Source organism: Aythya ferina (assembly GCF_964211825.1).
Source record: "Aythya ferina genome assembly, chromosome: 2".
NCBI classification, from domain to species: Eukaryota; Metazoa; Chordata; class Aves; order Anseriformes; family Anatidae; genus Aythya; species Aythya ferina.
Window position 1 is genome coordinate 120,310,769 of NC_140297.1, and position 23,517 is coordinate 120,334,285.

General features: G+C 35.3%; 1 protein-coding gene across 1 annotated transcript in view; it reads left to right on the forward strand.

Annotated features, from left to right (window-relative positions):
• Positions 1–21,989, forward strand: part of RP1 (RP1 axonemal microtubule associated) — a 217,825-nt gene extending 195,836 nt beyond the window's left edge. Inside the window, exons 50-60 of the mRNA XM_084509394.1 lie at positions 2,590–2,794; positions 3,627–3,686; positions 3,983–4,161; positions 4,691–4,913; positions 9,922–10,076; positions 10,210–10,285; positions 12,426–12,504; positions 12,760–13,045; positions 15,084–15,162; positions 17,973–18,048; positions 20,756–21,989. Of these exons, the coding sequence (XP_084365520.1) occupies positions 2,590–2,794; positions 3,627–3,686; positions 3,983–4,161; positions 4,691–4,913; positions 9,922–10,076; positions 10,210–10,285; positions 12,426–12,504; positions 12,760–13,045; positions 15,084–15,162; positions 17,973–18,048; positions 20,756–20,810 (1,473 nt within the window). The 3' untranslated portion in view covers positions 20,811–21,989. The remainder of the gene's footprint in view (positions 1–2,589; positions 2,795–3,626; positions 3,687–3,982; positions 4,162–4,690; positions 4,914–9,921; positions 10,077–10,209; positions 10,286–12,425; positions 12,505–12,759; positions 13,046–15,083; positions 15,163–17,972; positions 18,049–20,755) is intronic.
• The last annotated feature ends 1,528 nt before the right edge of the window (positions 21,990–23,517 follow it).

Below are 23,517 nucleotides of genomic sequence, written 5' to 3' on the forward strand. Positions count from 1 at the left end.
TACTTTGTATTAATATAAGATCACCATTTGCAAGAAGAGAGGAGTATTTTTAATATACATTTTCACATTTGGAGACTTAAAATTTTTCTTTATTATCAGACAGGTCTGTATTCTTCTTTCTTGTTTTTATCTGTGATTTTCACCCGTTTTTTACCCATGTTAGGCACAAACTGAAACAAAAGAAATTCCAGCAGAGTATGAGAAAACAGTTTTTTACTGTGAGGGTGACAGAGCACTGGAGCAGTTTGCCCAGAGAGGCTATGGAGTCTTCTCTGGAGATAACCAAAACCCATTTGGATGTGACCCTGTGCTTTAGGTGACCCTGCTTGGTAGGGATCTTGGACTTCATGACCTCCAGAGGTCCCTTCCAACCTCGACCCTTCTGTGATTCTGTGATGTTCCATCTTTGTGTATTTTTAATACAGTTTATTTTTTAAGTGTAGCAAGCCTACACTTACTGAATATGCTTTTTCAAGCATAATGCTGTACCTTTACCGATACAGTTAAAGACAAAATAAAACAGTGATGAAACTCGTGTCACAATTAAGGTAAATTCAGAATTCAGATTAGTGTATTTAGTCATCAAATAAATCCAGTAGATAATAATACATAATTGTGGTGTTGACACTAAATGCTGCTTTTTTTGACTTAACTATGGAAAATATAGAGGAGCCTCTTTCCTTAAGGTCTCACATTCTATCTAAAATTTCAGCCCTTTTGCTCTGCTGCTGAAGTGCATCACTATCCTGAAAACCTTCATTTCCATCTTACAATTTTGCCAGTCTAAATTCCCTGAGCAGCTGATAACCTTGAGTCATCATAAGGAAGTACAGCAATTCAAGTGCCTGTTTAACACTTTTTCCTTAAAATCATTGTCAGCTTGCTGTTCTCATTTTCCTTTCACACGATAACACAGAGATGACTTAGTAAAAACTGATGGTTAGATGATGCACCATAGCAGCTTTTGAATAACACTGTTTTTCAGTCTAGACGAAGCCACTGAGTAAGTCAACATCAGGTTAGCAATTATTTTTAGGAAACTATTAAAGACATTGTTCCCAAACATACATGTTTACATGTATATATTAATGAAAAAATAGGAAAAAAAAAAAAAAAAGTTAAAGCTTTCCCAACAAGAATGTATCTGAAGAAAAAAAGTTTGCAATTTTTCTGTGGTTTATTTATATATATATATGTATATATGTGCCTTTATCTATTTTTTATATTTATATATTTATATCTGCATTTTCAAACTCAATGTTTTAACTCATGGAGGGTCTCATTCTTGGCAGTATTAAGCAAAGTATCACCAGCAGGTCAAGAGTGATGATCCTTGCTGTCTACTCAGAGTTGGTGAGGCTGCACCTGGAGTACTGGGTGACTGAATAGTGGCACAGGTTGCTCAGAGAGGTTGTGAAATCTCCCTCCTGGAGGTCTTCCAACCACAACCATTCTGTGATGCTGTGATTATGTTGCAAGCTGATCAGGCTGCTCAAATCTTTCATCAGTTCTTCACCTGGAACTTCTTGCTGATGGTGCAAGAGGTCAGTTTTTCTCTGTTTAGTCTCTGTATAATCCTTTGAATAAAGATTGTTACCATGTTGGTCTGGACAAGCATCTTCAGGGTGAATTAGACAAAGACTTCATAGAATTCAGTTATCATTATTGTGATCATATCTCCTCAAAAACATATTTATAAATAAATCATGTAGCATATTCCATCACAAAAAATACTAGTTTTTACCAGTTATGAACCTTAATAGAAATGAGATGGTAATTCATAACTCTACAAAGCAAAGCATTTGGAAGATCTCTATGCCAAGAAATTAATCTCTTCTTTCCAGCTGAGAAAGTAGGTGTGAGACACAATCAGCCAAAATCACATATTGTGGCAATATTTAATATCTGACAGCTCAACATTTTCTTTAGGGATCCTTCATGAGTGTTATCAACATTAAAAAAGTAAACAAAAGATAGTGGACTTTTTGACATATAAGGAATATTATAACTAACCTAAGCTTATAAGCTTTTTCTAATACTCTCATTAAATTCAATTATTATTATAACTAATTATATATATATATTATCATATATAATAATTATTATAACTAATCCTATATTAATTCAAATCTGGGACCAAGTTTGTCATTCTTTCCTCAGAGAATAAAATGTTATTTCTGCCATTCTTATTCCCTGCATTTCATCCCTCAAAAGGGAAACATGGCTACTCTACCTTATTGAAAGTAAGAATAGTAAGAAAGTAAGAAGTTTAAAATGGTGTTCCACATCTTTAAATGTGAAATTTGGTAAGGAAAATCTCTCAAGAAATGAGCATGAGCAGTGGATTGGTCTGGAGGTGGAATTGTTTTAGCAGTAGATTACAGAATCACTGAGGGAGTCCTGCTTAATGCAGGAGCTTTGTGTCTTTAAACTTGTCATCTCTGGTTCTGTCGGTATATATTGAATTACCGGGAAAAAAAAATCCTGATTTTCCTCTCACTTTCATATTTCAAAATACAGTGTTAACTTAGTTTGATCATTCTGTTCCTCTATTCATGTCTTTTGTCATTTTGATTCTGAATATTCTAGGTAGATGTTTTTCGAGTAGAAGCAGTAGATATCGGGACTCTGCAAAAGATGGTGGTTGAGAAAGGAAAAGGCTCTGACTGGCTTCTGGAGAAGATTACTGTGAAAGAGTCAGCAGCTGCTGGGAAAGAAACATTGTTCATGGCTCAAACATGGCTTAAAGACAGACGTGATGGAAAAAGTAACTCAGTAACTCTGAATGCCACAGGTCAGTATTGTTTTGAAACTATCATTTGTTAAGAAATTCATTCCAAACTGAAGAATGCACCTATGTGATTTGCTTCTATAAACAAGTTATGGTATAAAACATTTCAGTAGAGCATGTCATTATATAATTATATAAGGTTATACAATATGGTTTTACACACACACACAAAGAAAATAGAAGGGAAAAAAAAAAAAAGCTTTTGATTATTTCTCCAAGAATACATTTATATGGTAGAAGATTATTGTATTGTATTGTATTGTATTGTATTTATTTTCTGTGAGTTTTTTTGTTGTTGTTGTTGTTTTTTTTTTTTTTTTTTTTTTTTTTTTTTTTTTTATACAATAAGTGGCAAATCTAAGCTTGGTTGAAAGTGGTTGAAAGAAGACTTTGGTCTATACTGTCCGTACCAATGGATATACCAATTCATCTATACCAATAGTAGTTTTGGTCTTTAACAAGTCCCACTGAAACCAATGGGAGATGCTGTCAGTGGGAGGAACATCAGCTCCTAAAATGGGCATTAAAAGCATCCCATTAGTTCTGAGCATAAATTGTATAAATGAAACAGAAATGTTTTAAAATGAAAAATACTTGAATCTTGGAGGTTACAACCATTCCATAGTAAAGTGCTAGCTGTAGAATCAGTTCTTTAAATATACTAATATGTAGGAGATGGTGTTTAAGTAGAAAATTACATTGTACACTGCCTAGTTAAATCAATTTAAATGATACTATACTTAGTCATTTGCCTCGGTAGGCATGCAGACATTTATTATCATTTAGACATGGTTTTACAAAAGTATTAATTTGGTCTTCAATCTTTTTTAATTAGAAATTCAGGAGAGGAAGAGCACTTCTGCCTGGCCTTTAGGAAAAGAGCACATGAATTCAGGTATAGCTCTCACAATTGCATCTACTGACTTATTCATCAGTTTTGAAATAATAATATGAAAATATTTTCATCACAATATGGCATTACATTTACTGGTGCTGACATTAGTTTCCCTTCTGTGATAGTAAGAAATGTCAACATACTTACCGAGCTGATCTACGCTTAAATGCTCCCCATTTAAACTAAGACACATTTTAGGAATATTACCTCAGGTGCCTTGGTTAACATATGAAATTAGGAACACCTTCTAATCTTTTTTTTTTTTTCATTTTATTTTCCTTATTTTATTTGTTCAGAAGGCAGATGGAGAATTTATTTCACAAAACATCAAGAAGAAACAAAAAAAGACTTTGAAAAGTTGTCAGAAAATATATCCAAGTTGGTTATGGTTTTTTATGGAAGCAACGGCAAGTCAAATCCGGTTTCCATGGAAAACAAAGTGGAACATCAGGCTAAGAACCAAATAACATACGATGTAAAATAATATATAGATTTGTCTATATTTGCATATTCTTTGATTTTCCTTTTAAAGAAAGATAATCATATACATGCTGAAAATATTGCAGATATTATTCTTTAAATAATCAAGAAAAGCAGAATTGAAATTTTGGGTTGCATACTTCATTTTTAAGTTTTGGATTTCTCAAGTTCATGATGATCAAGTATATTCTTTTTTTTTTAATGTTAACAAATTGTCATATTTAATAATGCCTATCAATTTAAATGACATCAAGTATTTACATTTAAATACCAGTGTAGTGTGCAATTTGAATTTGATAGAATAATTATAATGAATGCACCTGGAGTATAAAGTTAATTTTTTTCCATAAGTGCCTAAAGTCAACCTGGTTGTGCTGCTTTGGAACTCGGTGGGACTTACAGAACTAGTACTGATGCAAATGGGGCTAGGTCAGTGCTGATCCCCGAGAAGAAAACTTCCTCTCTCCTACACATGTATCTATGTTTATTTTTGGACACTAACTCGTAGTTTTGTTGCTTCCTAGATATATTTACCATCTGATTTGGGGATGGTTTATAAAGTGAGACTTGGACTCCAGAGTTTGGAAAACAGCATATCACAGTTGTCTCTTCATCATTTTAAAATGCAGAACACATCCACCCTGGATACCTTTAGCCTGACTATAAATAAAACACTTCCTCTTTCTCTTAATGGAGACAGATGGATTGAATTCCCTGTAGAGTGGCCATTAAAAGAAACACTTTCTGGTAGGTATAAATGTAGATTAAGGTAGTAGAGTGGTACAGGAAGTTAACACATCCTAATATTACAATTGGAATCTTTATCAAAACAGAAAATTTTGTTGTATTTATTTAATGATAAATAAAGCATGGATAAGAATTTTAAATGTGTGAAGGAAAATGATATTCACTCAGCTTAATGCCTGTGTACCATAAAGTGTGAAATGCAATGCTCACTTGATAGCACAGAAACTTTATTATAAGCTACATAGAATAGTGGTAAGAAATATTCTTTTCTTGCAATATCATAATATTTCTGTTCTCCTGTATTTAGTCTTCAGTGGCTCATATTACTGACATTAAAAATACAATTTTTTTAGCTCATTTTTTATTAACTGATTTTTTTTTTCTTTTTGTATGCTGCACACAAAGATTCTTGGGAGAAAAAACAAAAACAAACAAAAAAACAACAACAACAACAAAAAAAACAATACTAAAAACTATACAAAACAAAACCCAATCAAACAAGAAAATACAACCACCACCAAGCCCTCCCCCCCCCAGACTAAATATCATTACTACCTTTATATACTCCAAATATTTATGTCTGTTACAATTAGCTCAACTGTCTTACATATAATCTTTGTAAAGCAAAATAAAAAATATCCTTTCACCTAAAGTCTACTTTACCTTCCATGCGTTTATAATGTGATGCTTACTAAATGCTACCATTTGCCAAACAATTCTCAATTTAATAAACAGACCAAGTAATGATACTTGAAATCATTGAAATCATTTCTGCCTGAGTTTTATACAGAAGACAAATGAGTTATCTGAGTAAAGAATAAGTCAATTATTCAGAATAAGTCAGTGTTATATGAACTATTCCAATACACTTTGAACTGGAATTTATGGCCCAGTTTCAGTGAGGTGTTTATAAATTTCTAAATGTAAGCATGCAAAAAAATCTGAGTAGAATTAACAGGTTGGTGGTTTTTATTTATTTATTTTTCTTTTCGTATTTTGACTGTAACTGAAAATTTAAATTTCATATTTAAGCTTTAGATTTTGTATTGCTTAGAGCTGTTATTTTCACTTGAAACAAAGACTTGCGCAGTAACGGATACAGAGTAGGGCTTAATGGCTTTGGTCTCCTATACATAAGATTGAAACAAGAAGGACCTTCAGATTAATATAAAAACATGACTGTACCCCTTGCAAAAGACAGATCACTGTCACATGCAGATATATCGAGGGTACATATACATGCACACAGAAACAGTGTGAGAAAGATGCAGCATGGATGATAAATAGGCAGTGAGACTGGAGCCCTAATGACCTTTATTCTTACTCTGGCTCCATCACTGACCTATTGGTTGAAAAAATCACTTACCTATTCCTTGTGTTTTCTTTTTTGTTGTTGTTTGTTTGTTTGTTTAGAGGGCTGGGAGGTGGGCTAGTAGCAGCGGGGGAGTTTGTAATATTTTCCTTCTTTGTAATATACTTTGAGATCAAGAGGTAAAAATCACAAATAAGTAATATATTATCTATATGTTCATGTAAAAGAACAAACAAACAAAAAGGTCATCTCTGTTGCATTTATTTCTTTCCACATAGGGTTTAGAAGTGTTCAGTGAGGGATTTGTAACCACAAGGAAAAAAAAAAAAAAAAAAAAAAAAAAACTAGGACAGTGTGAAACATTCCCCAAATCTTTGCCATTTTATGTCCAAGAGAGCTTTAAGCAGCTCCACAGCAGGTTGCACACATGGAGTTCAAAGCGATCCTTTACACACAAACCTACTTGAAATTTATTGTGCAAAACAGATCTGCTTCTCTGCCAGATTTCTAAATCTAATTTATTTTCTCTTCGGTTTTCTTTTTCTCAGCTAAAAGGAAAACCAGTATTGTGCTAATTGAAATGGAAAGCAGCTGATCATAATCACCTTAAGTGAGAAGCTGTGTGCTGTTGAATTTCAGATACAGCTCAGTATACTGTCATTCATAGAGTGCCTTAGAATTTCATCTCTCAGTTGTCTTTTCCATTTTTTCATTTTGTACTTGGGACTGTGATGAAGCATATCCTAATGGCTAATTGAAGCCATCAAAATACAGCTGATAAATTACATTGCAAGCCCTGGAGATCTGGCTATGTACCAGTCCATATGTACCTTTGGGTATATTAATGGGGAGAGGCCTCCAACTGAATATATGCATAGATTCCCTGTAGCGTACCTTCCTTTGAGATGCTTGCACCTCAAGAATCCCCAGGGATAAAGCAGTGCTCTCTCACTCACAGGGTTGTACAGAAGGTGAATGAATTTTACACTACTGTAGCATTTAATGCAAAACAATGAACTAGTGAAAAGGTAAAATAAAAATGCATTATGTTACTTTCAAATAACTGATTATTTTCACAAAGTAAAAATAGTGTCATAATTCACACAGAGATTATGAAATCATTGGAATTTTATAAAATTAACAGAGTTGTAACATTCATATATGTATTGTCCTTATTGGATGTAACTTCTTTTCAGATATTTCCCTTCATCTTTCCTCCCTCCAATCTATTCAATTCACTACAGAGATAAAAGCTTATTTGCCCACACCTATAATGGTTTGATCCCACTACCTGAACAAAGACCACCGTTTGAGGATTTTAGCCCTCTTCCCTGGCCTACATCAGTTTCCTTCAATTGCTTCTCTTTTTAAAAAGTACTCTGCCAGTTCTAACCCCCGTATAATCTGTTCCAAAGTTCATTTAACTCTAACTTTAATTGACTACAGTGTGTCAGGGCCATGATAAGACAATAGATCTTACTTGCCCTGGAAAGTCTGGGATCTGGGACTGGGACCTGCCCTGGGACCTCTAGTCATGCCCCTTCTGCACATGAGCATAGGGCATCCATTTAAGATCATGCCTGAGATGCATTAGATATGCACCAGCCTTTAGACCTGTCTCTGGCCCCATCTTCTGAATAGACTTAGGACAAATGCTGTAGCCTTGTGTCCAGTTCTGTCTTTGGCCCTTTGCCCAGCTGTTCCCAGCTGGACCCCCAGGATGTATCCCAGATCTGATTCATAATTTGCCATGTTTGGGACTGCTGATGGCTCTGCCTGCCACATGCAGATGCTGCAGGACAGTTCCCTGGTCACTGCTTTTTTATTTTAAATATTTTTCCTTTTTTTTTTTTTTTTTTTTTACCTTAATTGTATTTTTTATTTAAACTTAGCTATTTCCTGGGCTTTTTCTAAGTTTTATCTTTACAGGTAAAGCTATTGTGAGGAATGTTTTAACAATTCGTGTCCATAAAGAACAATTCTGTTTGAAATGTTTGAATCCTGTCTGCCTCTGGGCCCTGCACTGGCAATTCAATGCTTGAACCACAGCTGCAGTGTGTCCCAGTCTCCCCCTCATTCCTCATTCTAGCCAATTTATCACTTCTTAAATTTATGAACCTGTTTGCTTTTGTTATTCTGGACTTCTATTTCTAACACTGCTATAGATGTGTCTGTGAATGGCTGGGGAAGAATGTTTTAATTACCCGTGTGTCTGGGAGTTTCAGAACAACTGATAACAACTAGTGACTGTTATGGGATACTATGTGGATCTTTGGTATCTGGTTAGGGGGGGGCTGAGAAAGAAGCTGAAAGGCTGCTGGGAGACAAGATTTGAAGAAGGTGTTTTGAAGAAGGTGTTCCGTAAACTTGGGATGGTGCCCAGTAAGTACAAAGGGGAAGAGGAAGACTGCGAGCCTTCAGCATGGAAGACCCCTAGAGACCCCCAGAAGAGACCCCAGAGGAGACTGCGCATGCTCCAGTAGGAGGGACTGCACCCCGGAAGCTAATTTTAATAATCTATTTTTTTAGAAGTAGTAATGAATATGTATTAGTCTAGGAGCATAAAAATCAGTTACTTGATGTAATTGGTGTGCATCCTGGTGGAGCGGAGACTCCCGGTGCACCCAGCGCTGTTTGCTTACCTCTATTCCTTTATATCCTTTAATAAATCCTATTTTTCATTTAATTCTAATTTGAATCCTGAGCCATTTATAACACTATGTACCTCTTTGTCACTCTGAATTTCTTACTATGCACCTGCTCCACTACAGTATGCATGCAACAAGAGTCTGTTCTCTCTCTGTTATTGCTGATGCTGGGGAAACAAGGCAAGGCTCATGGAAGAGAACTAGTTCTTGTACTGAACTCGGTATTTCATATGATCATTAGATCTGAAAGCTGATAATAACAGCTTGTGATCTTTTCTTTTCTTTTCTTGCTTTTGAAAGGATACAGGTAATCTGCTAATATATGCTGTCCTGATCTAAACTTTGAACCACTTTCTGCAGAAGCATTCTGCAAGGTCAGGATTCATCCCCTTCTACCAGGGTAGAATATAAACAGATGCTTTGTGAATGCATTTACTTTTAAAGGTGTTCAGATGCTGTCATCTTTTCTTCAGTTAAATAACTATAACTATTGCATAAATCACAAACTGCACAAACTCATGGGTGACAACTTCAGTCAAGATAGACTTGTATTCTTGGGCTGACTCCATAGTCAGAGGATGTGCTCCATTATAATAAAGTTCAAAGTAGGAATTTAGGTGCTCTGAAGGACTTGTCTCCCTAGCTAAATTCTGTCTTTGTAAAGACCCCAAAGGTGTTTGATGAATCTGAAACTTATTAGGATTTAATCTATTAGTCATTTGGCATTAAAAATAAAAAGGTAACTAGCTGTTTGCGGTAATTTCTCCATAATGTGAAACTGTGAAAATCAGCATAAAGTATTGGCATGTTTTTCTCTCATTGAAGGTTGCCAGCAATACCAATGTTCATAGTTACAGGACAAAATTAAGGAAAAATATTTAAAAAGTGAATTTAACTATTATGTCAAGTGTGTGATAAGACAATGATTACTACCATTGTCAAGTGTGTCATTTTTAATTCCATCTGATTGTGCATTGCTATGTTGTCAAATAGCTGTGCAAGGTTGTGACATGGTATTAAAGTGATCTCTTTCTGCTTGATTTTGCAGTGGTTAAATATCATCTAACAGTATTTTCTAGAAATATTTTGACTGTGAGAAATGTCGTGCGTATAACTGCGTGTATATATGGTACTTACGGAGACACAGGGGACAGATCTCTTCTCTGGTCATTGGAGAATGTCCAGCAGGAAGAGAGCCATGAGGTACTCTGTATTTAAAATTAAAGTTACTTAAAATTTATCCTTTAATCCATTCTTGTACTTCCTATATATTATTTTTCCTCTATACTTAAAATAATATTGTTTAAGATTGTAATATTGAACAATTTTATTTTAGTCATTTCTAGTTATTGTGGATGCTGTTGAACTGGGAGAACTGGACAAAGTTGTTCTTTTAATCAGCAGTAAAACAGGTAAAGTACTTTTGCTGCTCTCTAAAGTCAGTGATGCGAATCACACAGATAATCTCTTAAGAGCAATACAGTCACCACCAGAGATAAATTCAGATTAATTTCCTTTGGTTATTTTTTAAAAAGGTAAAATTTTATAAAGCAAAATCCTACATTTTGTTGCATTTAAATCCCTGGAGCTGAAAGCTGTATAATTACTGCATCAAGAAAGTAAACTATTCCATTACAAACAAGAAATAAAAATTAGGATAAATAATTTTGTTCTCCTATTAATATACAATATAGGAGAATACTTATAACTCAAGTAAGAAACTAGTATTGTTTAATTGCCTTTCTGTGATTCAGTTATTTTTATTGTTTTCTCCAGCTGTTCTGTTTTCTTATTGTAACTTTTTATTTTTGGGGGGATGGTGGGGTGGGGGGAGAGTTTAAATGTGATGAACGGTAGCTTTGCCACCAAATTACATTGTCTCATCTGTAGGATGGTTATCATGCTACTAAGGAATATTCTAAGATGAATTTTTTGTAAATGTTTTTGTAAATTCCTTTAATGAAATTTCTCATATAATTGTGTATTGTTACTTTCTGTGTATTACAGTGGACCATTTGTAGACAGGTTTCTAGGAAAGCAAGGGTTATACATTTCTACTTTGTCTGTCTTGCTTGTCTGTCTGGCTCCTCATAATAACCTTCTAAACTCACCGCCGAGCTTCAACCATATTTGAAAAATACATATAAATATCAAAGACATTTGGGTGGTCAACATGTACCTGCTGGTTGGGTGGTCAACACTTTCTGCACCAGAGCATGAATTGCTTGAATACTAAGGTCTTCAGAGGGGGCACAACATGGAGCTGCAAATATTACAGTGGGATAGGGAAGGGGAGGGGCAGCCCTGTCATACTGCTGTTGAGGGCTGACTACATTTGTTTCCTGCAGTTTCAGCCATGAAAGTTAACTACAGTCATCTGTCTCACTGACAGTCATTGAATATGGCAATTACACATTGCCAAAGGGCACCACAAAGAACATGACAGGCAAGATTTTTCCAGTCAGGTTTGAAAACATGATTCACAAAGGAGGGACTTTGAGGCTCATTGGCTGTGTGTGTTATGAAGAAAGGATTGGACAGGTGTATAATACATTTCTTCCAACAGAATTACTTAGATGATAAAGCACTTTGGATGAGTAAGGGTGTCCACATTGTGTCTAGAGGTTTATTGAATTGTTTGGATGTAGACTTTGAACCAAAAATCCCCAAGCGCAAAAGCTCTTTAGTGTCTGAAATCAAATGTACCCTGCAGGACTGGTCATCCCAGGCAATGTATTGATTTTCTATATTTATGCTGCTTCTACAATCAGAGCTGGTTTTTTTAGGATCAGGTGGCTCTTCCCTCACTGCATGCATGGTTTGAGATTTTGAGATCCCCTAGCTTCTGAATGCACTGTCTGGGAAGATCATGAGTGCAACACCATGTCCTGAATTCCTCCAGAGGAGCCTGATCCTATTAAACATCTACTGATATATAATAAAAGGGACTTAGACAGTAGGAGAAGACATTGGGACACACTTTGCTGAAGAGAGCTGCAGGGACAAATGATAGAAGAAAAGAGAAATTAAGTAGTCTTCGTGACTAGCTAGTGGCAAGAGTGGCCAGTGTCATAGACAGCAAATAGCTGAAGCCCTCAGCAGAAAATTCAAAATTGCAGTTCAAAGAGCAATCTTTCTTATACAGAAGAGGTTTACACTGAATTGTTAAACTTCCTTCATACCTGTCATTCTATAAATCTTTATGCTCCACATGGAATGGAGTTCCAACCCTTTTGTCAACCAGTCACTGAGGAGGAAGCACCAGATACATATTCCTTCTCTTCCTTCTCAAATGAGCCTGCCTGAGTTGTGCTGAATGTGTTCTGCATGCCTGCTGCACTCCTCTGCTTCACCAAGACAAGGGAAATACTTCTAAACTTCTGTGTAGAGGTTTTAAATAGGAACAAAATAAGAAATGTTTCAATGATTCCAGGATTTTATAGTCAATCGTTGTTATACATAAATTAATTAATAAATGATGTTTTAATACTTTACTTAATTCTTGGATGCACAGTACAACATTTTCACTATATTTTATTTTCTTGTTTTTAGACTGCAAACTGGACATTAAAAAATTGCATTTGAAAGAATCTGTGAAGAATCATCCTATCTATGTTTTTGAAGTGAATGAGTAAGTATCATACGAGGAGCTAGTCCTTTTGTAGTTAGAGAGCACTATTTTATTTATTTATTTATTTATTTATTTATTTATTTTTGATAGAGAACACTGAGCAGGCACTGGATTAAAAAGACTGTCATACAGTGGGTCAATCAACAGATTTTTTTTTTTAAAGTCCATCTTCCACTGTCCCATTTAAACTCATAGGATTTTTTGATTTAACATATAGATTATTTACCACAAAAATATATGGTTTTTGTTTTGCAGGACATTTTCTTTGGATCCAAATAAGCCAGAAATACAGAGAGAAATCCCGGTATCTTTTATTATTAGAGGAGACAAACAAAAGAATGGCACAGATAAAAACTTAAATAAAGAAGGAAGTCAAGCAGAAAATCAGACAGAGTATACTATTAAAGTATACACAGGTGACAAAAGGGGAGCAGGAACTGATGCCAATGTGCATATTATTTTATTTGGGGATGAGGACAGATCTGAGGTGTTTCAGCTCTCTCAGTCACTGGAGCATCAAGATCCCTTTGAAAGAGGAAAGGTGAGGATATAGATTTCTATCTGTTTCTGGATTGGGAAAGTAAGAAATCTATGCAAGACTTTTATAAAACTTCAGGCATTTATCTTCTTTTCCAAGTATTTAGATGATATGTGGACAGCTCTTTCTGTGGTTAGCGTTTCACCAGAGTAACCAAAGGACATTTTATCTCTAATATATGTAACTGACAATGACTAACTGTTGTTGTTACTCCCAAACACATCCTCATATTGCATCCACTCATCTGCTCAGTTATGTGTTTCGTTGATCTGCAACGCACAGCATGCATTACTCGTGCATGTGCATGTATGTGCAATATTCCTTGGTGTTACACAAATTTTGAATATTGAATATCAGTCTCTGATATCCCATTGGTTTACTTTACAATGGAAAGTTTTGTTTGGATAACCAAACAAAATGGAGAAGACCAACTGTGTCCTGGTCTGCATCAAAAGAGAGTGACCAGTAGGTCAAGGGAGGTGATTGTCCCCCTCTACTCTGCCACTGGGAGGCCCCATCTTCAGTGGAAGTCCAGGTTTGGAGTCCCCATCTCAAGAAAGTGGTGGATCTGTTAGAGTGCATCCAGAAGAAGAAGGCTACAGAGATGATCAGAGGGCTGGAGAGAGCTGGGGATGTTCAGTCTAGAGAAGGCTCCAGGGAGACCTCATTGTGACCTTTCAATACTTAAAGGGGTCTTATAAAAAAGATGGAGAAAGACTCTTTACTCAGGTAGATAAAGATAGGACAAGGGGGAATGGTCTTAAACTAAAAGAGGATAGATTTGGACTAGACATTAGGAGGAAATTCTTCACTCAGAGGGTGGTGGAGGTTGCCAAAAGAAGTTACAGATGCTCCATCCCTGGAGGTGTTCAAGGCCAGGCTGGATTGGGCCTTGGGCAACCTGATCTAGTGGGCGGCATCCCTGGCTATGGCAGGGGGGATGGAGTTAGATGGTCTTTAAGATCCCTTCCAATGTGAGCCATTTTCTGGTTCTATGATTCCATGATTGTATGATTCTATTCAGATATTTGTAGTTCAGATATAAATATTTGCTTAAGAATGATGATTCTCTGTAAGGTATCCTAGTACCTTAACAGAATGTTCTTCTGTTTTTAATAAACATATTACTTTGGCAAAGGAACTGTTCCATTTATTCACCACCTCTGATGGTGACCCTTATGTATCAAGAAATAAATATATTTCCCACATTTTTCTCCTGTGGATTTCTTGAAAGGTAATGACTGAATAAGTAAAACTCCAGTTAAGATATCTTCCATATGAAATATGCTTCATTATTTCCAGCAATAGTAAGCATCTTTTTATGTGCAGTTTGGTTCAATTTTTTTTCAGCTAAAGTGTCTGAGGATATCATCATGTATTGACTTCAATACTGAGAAAATTAATAAACTAGTTACCTACAAGCACAAGGAGAAAATAAGAGTGTCTTGAGTAATACTTCCTTTTGCTTACTACACAGAAGGTATCATTGTTCTTTGAAAAAGAAGAGTAAATACATAGAAATTGTATTATTAGCTAATTAACAATCTAGCTAAATCAATGTAAACCAGTGAGATCTTTAAGAAATGTCTTATGGAAAAAAAGGATCTGAAGAAAATATATAATATGTGGGAGATAAAATGGCAAATGCTGTACAAGCCTTTCTCTTTTGCATTCTTGAACATATATTTATGTACAATAAACTGAAAACATTTTAGAAGGCTATAGCAACTGAGAATTCATGACATTTAGTAAAAATACTTTGATATATGAAAGTTGGGAAAAAGATACGGATTTTCATTCTTTAAGATTTGTCCACTCTACTGTATAAATTGTCCTGCTATAAGATTGTCCTACTGTGAAGTATAGAGAGGATCTACCAAAGACCTTTGCTAAGGAAAATAAACCATACCAGGTGTCACCCATCTATTTCAAACTGATATTACTACATTTGAATTAGTCCTGAAACTGGCCTTAACAAAGGTATAAATTTCCAAATGTATGTATGTAACTTTTTATAACTGGCTGTATTTTAATATTAAAGGTTGATACATTCAAGATTAAGACAAAAAAAATAGGATGCCTACATTCCATTGAAATTGGTCATGATGGGAAAGGATTCGGTAAGTATACTGCATGTGTTCAATGGGCTTGTAAAAATCTTCTGCTTGAATATCTGCCTGACATTTGGAAGGTCTTTGAAGTCATGCTATTGCTACAGTTAGCTAATATAAATCTTGATACAAATGAGGTCAGTTTGACTGCTCTTTCTTTGACTTCTCTTGCTTTTCTTGCTTTGACTGCTCTTGCCACCCCTATCTTTATCACTTTATCACATTTTCATTGACTTTACCACTTTACCTTGACTTTTCATAATTTATTTATTTATTTATCGCTAGCAGAGAGGAAATATGGTTAGTATGTATCTCTGAAATCTTTATTCTTCAGTCATCGTTCAGCCAAAACTTTTATTAGATGTGTTGAACAACATAGGATTACCATGACACATGTAGCTTTTCTTCTTATGAGAGCTAAACAATAAGGAGAGCACTGGACTGCGCTAGATCTTGACCTGATTTTAAATTAGGATGCAGCTACAGTATGAACCCAGACATGATGATGGAAACTGTTTCCATGTACAGTGTATCTCATAATCTCTAATACCTGAATTTACCAAAACATAAGATAGGAGATTAGGGCATAGAGCATTTGGAACTTACATTTAGTGATGATATGAAATTAAAACCTTGAAAGATAGAAATATATAAATAGAATTTGCAGGCAATGTACAGCTTGAATCACAAAGGTCACATTGTTTTGAGATAATCTAATCAGGTGAGTTTTACTAAACCACTCTGGTAAGTAAGAAATGCACTTAGGTTTAATAAAACCTTATTTATTAATAAGGCATCAAGGGTGTAGCATACCTAGGATGTACCAAACAAAATTCTGCAACTGGCAAATCTTTTTTAGGCAAAAGTTCTACAGGGGCTTTCTGACTAGAAAACCCCTGTATATGATATGTATGTCATATCATATCATGTCATATCATACATGTGATGGTACTGAAAACTACATTTATATACACATATATAATCTGTTGAAATAAAATCCTCCGGCTGAATTTCATCTTATTAGTGTTAGCTACTGTACATGCACACAATTCAGCTTAACACTGGGGAATTCTACACCAGAAGACTTTTGGTGCTCTGAGAATTGCACAGAAGCCTGCAGGGGAAATACACATTAAACTTGTAATTTCTGGGTCCCAAACCATCAACAACATGATTATCTGTACTCTCTGTGTCCTGATCAACATTGCATAGTGCCTTCCTAGCACAGCTGTTGTGTGTAGATCCATGTTAAATCCATGACTTTCTTCCTCTTTTTTTTTTTTTCTCTGAAATTATCTCCAAATGTCTTTTGTCTTGTCAGTTGTAATCTGCACAAGTCTCCTCAAAGGTAACACCTCTTTGAAATGTTTCATCTGTTTGCTAATCTTTCTTACCTGCCTCTAGATTTCTCCATACCTAGAGCATTCAGTGAGGTCTGCTGGAGTTACGTCAATAAAGGATAAAGCATTAGATTATAAACTTTTCAGGAGAGCAAACATGGCTTAATATTTGTTTATAAAGTGCTGTGTAAATTTGAGGGACTGTAAATTTTTATTGCTAATAATCATGACTGAATTACAGAGATTTCAGGAAAGGTCATATATTCCAAGTAGAGTCTACAATATATTAAAGCATTCACAAAATTTCATTAAAGGAGTTCCAAAAGTACTTCACAATTTCAATAAATGACTCCTGTGGATTGAAGATGAAAAATGTAGACACCTTTATGGCCTAGTTATACTAGATAATTGTTTGAAAATGTCCATGGAAGGGGAAAAACAGTGCCATGCCTTTATGTTTTATTTACATTGGTACAGTTTGCAAAATATTTTATGTTGTGTTTTCAGCCTACTTACAAATTATATGTATATATATTTAGCCTACATGATAGTTTTTCCAAATATTTGAAAACCAAAATCATTTGTTAGAATATAGTGTTTTATCTCTAGAACATGCAAAGAATACCAAAAGGTTTTCAGCTGCTAGCAATACGATCCTAATTGGTTTTTAAACGTTTTAAATTGTGTTTGCATTGGCAAACACAACTAAAGACATCATCACAAACACTGCATTTGTGTATAATAAAGTTTTATTTTAAAAACCTTCATATTTTAATATTGTGTAAAATAAAATTCTACAGCATAAGAATGATGGTATCTTTCACACAACAAACTTGTTGACTATAGTAGTTAAATATATTCTTAAAGCAAAAACAGATATGAATTTTGGCCCAAAATTGAGATGTTATTCTGAATCATTACTGATAGAGAAAATGAGAAATTCAAGTTCATCAACTGGTTTATATAGGTTTATATAAACACATTAACTAGAAAGTAGTAATAGAATTTCTGTTATCCTGTTCTTAGATTATCATTAAAGAAATTACATCTACTAATAAAGTCCATCCTTTTTTTTTTTTGGTTTGGTAGACACTGAAGATCAAATCATTTCAGGGGTGTACTATGAGTGCATTTCAGACTACAGAAAAGGGCAAAATGGGATTTCAAGAATGTATTTGATATTGCCATGCACTCTGTTTCATTTGCCTTATACCTATTACATTCCATGTGGAAAACTAAGTTAAGCTGTAATAATTTTTTTCCTTTATATTTTCTGTCAATAACATCAAAGACCTCCTCCATAAAATGGAGAGAAGTTGGTAGTAATTTGAATTATCGACTTTTCAGTTTTATTATTGATATTGAGTCCATTTGAAAATGCTGAACCACACAGGGTTTGGAAATGAAATCAGAAACATTGCTTATGATTTATATGTGTTTTGGTTATATCAAATTTGTCTTTTCTTCATTGTTCTACAGGAAGTGGCTGGTTTCTAGAAAAAGTAGAAATCACTGATGCATCTAGGAACTCAGTGTATTGCTTCAACTGTAACAGGTTGGTAGATCAGCTCATTATTACTCTGTAGGTGCAGTTTTCTTCATAACAACTAGTGGTCTTTTTAGTCTCTCAGTTGTTTTTCTTCTGGTTTCCTAAAACAGTACAAATTCTGAAACCATGCTGTTTTTCTATCAGTCCATCCCCGGTAACTTTTGAACCTTTTGACCATTTTCATCTAATTTGCCAGAAGAATATATAGAGGAAGACATTATATTTTTCCATGTTATTAAAACTGGATGGCTGTAGAAGAGACAGAAGTATCTGAGTGCCCTTGCTGAGAGAAGATAGTAGTATGCCATTTTCATGAGGTAGAAGCTGTCTGGTGAACCATTGCATGAGTATTAGCACATATGTAGCTCTGACTAGCATATCATATGTACACAGACATGAGAGAACACAGACATTGGAAATAAGGGATGGTGGGTGGATAGTAGGATATGGCAGTATAGATATAACTCTGGAGAAAAAGTCACTTTTTGTTTGGTAGTACAGGTCTAAGTTATGTTCAGCTGAATGTAATAAAGATAACAGAATTTTTTTTTATAATGACATGTTAGAGGTAAATTTAGAAATTTATTCAGATAAAGGGGTTTTAGGGTAAATGGGTTCTAATGTACAAAGGGAAGATCCACTTCAGTCTGTGTCAAACTGAAACAATACACTTTCAGAAGTTGGAGATTAGACTTAAAGGTATATTTGGGGTGATCATCCACTACAGCATACAGTTTGCAGCTTAATACATTTCAGAGTAAACAACAGAAGCAAACACATTCTTGTCTTTCTAAGTGTAAAATAAAATTTTAATGCATCTGGAGAGCAGAGATGTATGAAATCTTAGAAGTTTTCAGTATCTAGGAAGAGGGATGTTGCCTGGTGATCTGAAAACAGAAATGGTAGCCAAGAATATTTAATTTACTTCTTCAGAATGTTTCTGTAAACTTAACAATTCATCAAAGTCAAATCTCAAACCTGAAACCAAAAAAAAAGCAACATATACATGTATGTATTTTTTTTTAATTTTATTTTTTATTCCTGGATAATCAGTTAGACTCTACAATCTAAGTCATGAGAATGCAGAATGTTAGCAGCCTCAACAGAATCTTCAAGCCCTTAGTACCTGACAGTGCCTGGTCTGCAGCGTGCAGGGGCCAGCTCTATAAAAAGTGATTAATGTCATGCAATATCTCAGAATATATCTCTACACAGCACTGCACTAAAGTCTTCATGTAGGTTCCATTAAAATTCTTCCAAACACGTGCTCTAATCTTCTAGATACCTAAATTTAAGTTAATGGGCATGAGCAAAATTTCTTAGATCACAATATCACTCAGGTGTGCAACAATCCATGAGAGTATTTTCAACTGACGTCATAGAATCACTGGAAGGGACCTCTGGAGGTCATCTTCCCCAAACAGTGCTGAGTGGAGTTGAAGGATCACCTCCCTCGACCTGCTAGCAACACTTAGCCTAATGCAGCCCAGGATACCATTAGCAACCTTTGCTGCAAGGACAAATCACTGGGTCATGTTCAACTTGGTGTCCACCAGGACCTCCAGATTTTTTTCTGTCAAGCTGCTCTCTGTCTGTCATCATGGCACCCCAGAATATTCACTGACCCAGAAGCTATGGGACACTCCTGAGATACTGGAAACTATAAGTACATGTACCTGTTCCTGCTCGCACAAAATGCTTATGTCATATCCTACTGGGTAAATAGGGAATGGGTTTATTTTCTCTCCTCCCACACCCACCCCACCAAAAACAAACAAACAAACGAAGATTCCTCTCATATCCTCTGACACAAATGCTGTCTCTAAAAGACATTCATCATTGAGAAATGTGAAAGGAGCTCTGTATCCTTTACTAACTTGGCATTTTATCTGGCAAGACTAGTTATGTTGCAGCCTGGAACTGTTTGGCTTCAAACGTATCTCCCAGCTGTTTAACAGTGCAATTTCAGATGTGAACTACGTTAATGCTATACCAGCTGGGAATTCCTCCCATACTCGCTACTAAGTAGAAATGACATCAGCTAGTCTGGCAAAAGCCTTGCAGAAGCATTAAAAGAAGCAGAAGCTTTGGAAAATCTCTTTGAAAGTGAATGTTATTGCCTTCATGATTCCAGTTAACCAATCTATCTGAGTTTTACATTCAGGTGGGTTTCTGGTATAGTCAATGGTAAAACCCCCATAGGGTCATATGGAACATGGTTAAGGCCCACCATATGGCTCAGTATTTTGTAAGCCAAGGAGGTATGAGAAATAAACAGTCCATGGCATGGAATAAATGGACAATAGCTTGCTATCACAGAACATACTCTCTTACTCTAAAACATCCTGATTTTTACCACTCAATGAAACAATCTACTCATCACCTATTTTTATGCAACCTACATATAAAATGTATGTATATTTAATATAGTTATACAGTTACTTTAATATTATGCATATATGGATACTGAAAAAAACACGACTCTTCAGATTGGTTACTCCTCCTGTATAAGTTAATGTTGAAACTTTTAGAAAGAAATGGAAAGTTGTAGAAGCAAGCCCTTTGTCTGTCAAGTTTTATATATAGAAACATAGAATTATTTAAATATACTCTGACCTCTGAGATCATCAAGCCCAACCATGTCCCTAAAAGGCATCTACACGTCTTCTGAATATACCGTATCTATGAACATGTTCTATGCTTTTCTCTTTAGGTGGCTTGCTGAAGATGGAAGTGAAGGCAGCACTGTGGTGCAACTTTATCCATAGCTCCTTGTTTTCTGATTCTTTCTGAGTGTACTGCTTCTCTAAATTCCTGCTTATTTGATTTACTTGTATTTTATAATTCTGAAGGTATTGTAATTACTCTGAAGGAATGTCAAAACAATGCATTAAAAACATCACAGTGAATTAAACATGTCTAATGTGAACACTGCATTCCAATCCAATTAGAGCTGCTCAAAAATTTTGCATGACTGAAATTTAGAAAACATAAATTGAGATCTGTAACACAGCACTGTGGACTTGAGCTGAGCATTCATGATGGTAGACGTGTAGCAACATGTTAAAACATTTTCATTTCAGTAATAATTTGTGAATAATTTCAATTTAGCTTGGGTCAAATCTGTCAATATTTATTAAATTGATAAATTGTTTCAATTTCAACATTTATTAAAATTTATATTGCCTCAAAATAATTTTCCAAACAAACTGCACAACTCTTTAGACTTACCATGTATTACATCCTTTTCCTACAAGATAGCAATGTATGTAACTGCCAGGAATAAAGAATTTGTTATTCAGTAGTTCACTCGGTGTCAGTAAGTTTCCAACTGACATTTGATTGCAAAATCTTGTGGCCAGAACCTCAGCTAAGAACCTTTAAGAGAGACTTTTCCATCATCTATTATCACTACCATTGCAATAGCTTACCAGGTAACTTAGGCAACTCCTTGTTGAGCTTGCTGATTTTTACAGTGCCCATTCTTACACATCCATTGGACTTTCTAAATCTATATGTGTGAATGCCTTTACTTCAAAAAATCCCAGTTCTTTTTGAAAATGCACAATAAATATAAAAATATTTAGCTACAAATGTGTGAATATCTAATAAGTAGATCAATCTTTGTTTTGGTAAACTTTCATATTGCCAGAGTTAACCAAGTTGACTGAGGAAGAGTTTAGGATACAGATGAGTCTGAAATGAAATCATGAGTTACACACCACTCAAAGTTTCATGTATGTGATCAGAATACATATACTGTGTATTAGTTTCATAAGGCATCTCTCTGCTTAATCAAAGACTCCACCCTTAGTACCTCCAAAATTTTATATCTGTATGAAGGTCTGAATTTTAGACATGTTTCACCTTTAAGGCACTACCACACTTTGTAGCAGCAATGTGCTTCCTATAATTATAAGAATTAAATAAATTTATAATCAATTAAATGTCTGGCTTTTTAGTATGTTTAATGTTTATTTACTCACATTATTATTTGAAATGAAGAATGTTGGCCAATATCTGCATGGGTGATGAGATTTCAGTTGTTACTTTGACTCAGAAAATAATAAAAATAACAGGTCTTGGTAGGTATTTTTATTTTTATCTGCCTTATACGTCATCAAAGGAAGAGCTGGTAAAGTGTGGATGTGATCTGAGTGAGCAAAGGAACAGAGTAAATTTCTTCTAAAAGTGCTCTTTTTGCTTACACTGCTACCATGCACACTCGAATGGATTTAAAATTGTATCCCTAGAGTGCACAGTTCACTTACTTAGTATCAGTATTCATTACACTGAATCACTTCGTTGTGATCTATTATGTGATTTGTTTCATTATTATGTCTTTCATTAATAGTTTGTAATACTAGCTCTCTTTGATGCCATCTCTGATTTATCAAGTGTAAATAATGCCTTCCTAATCTGTTTTTCATTACTAGCAGTGAATACCCTCTTTCAGCAGCTGGCATCCTTATTTGAAAATTATTTCCTCTACTTATACAGTGTACAAATCAGATGTTGGATTCACTCCCCTGGATCCAGAGTCACGTAAACACCTCCACCCTTTTACATCCAGAACACCACCACAGAAGAGGGTTTCATTTCAAGTGCATCACGGGTGCTTGCAGCACATATTGCTAGGGGATTACACTTTGATAAGAAAGCTTGAAATACCATAACGTCCTTATCAGGTCTGGCTTCAAAGACATGCCGGTTAGCATATTTAGCTTGTGACGAGAGCTAAACTCTAACCTTGCTTCTTCCACATGGTATACAGTGAGTGATGCCTGTTGTGTTTGGCAGACAAGTCACTTAATCTGTGTCCCCTGCAAGTAGAAAGGGACAAAAGATCTGGCCAAAGAAATATTGCAGATGTGCCAGCTCATGTGCACTCTGTTGTTGCTGCACAGACAAGGAGCCTTGCATTTCTGCTGCCAGCAGCTCACCCTGTACATAGAGACCTTGAGCATATATGACACCAGTGGTACCTCCACAGGGAACAGGGGTGTAGCACAGAAATAAGACTGCCTGGATCAGCAAGAGACCCAAGCATTTGGCACCCTTGGGAGCCATGGAAGGAGCAGATAACTCAACCAGCTGGAAGAGGCAAGGCTGTAGTGGAGAGAAGGGTTTGACTTTTGCTATCTCTCCCTGCTGCCTCCTGTCATTACAGATGACAGGGCACTGGCTAGAGGTTTTTTTATTCTTATTATTGCTATTATTATAGTGAAGCAATAACATTTCATTTTACAGAGAAAGCCTCAAGCTGGAGCTGAGTGCTAAAATACAGACTCTAGAAACATAGCATAGACTCTTAAACATAACAGAGTCTGATGGCAACCATTTAACTCCAGTATTAGTTAACCGTATCTTTTTTCCATATCTACTTCTGGTGTGCTTTTATAAATATATGTTAAGTGAATCTAGCTGACATATTTCTGCCCATTCAAGCCCTATCTCAGTCTCTTCTGTTAATGA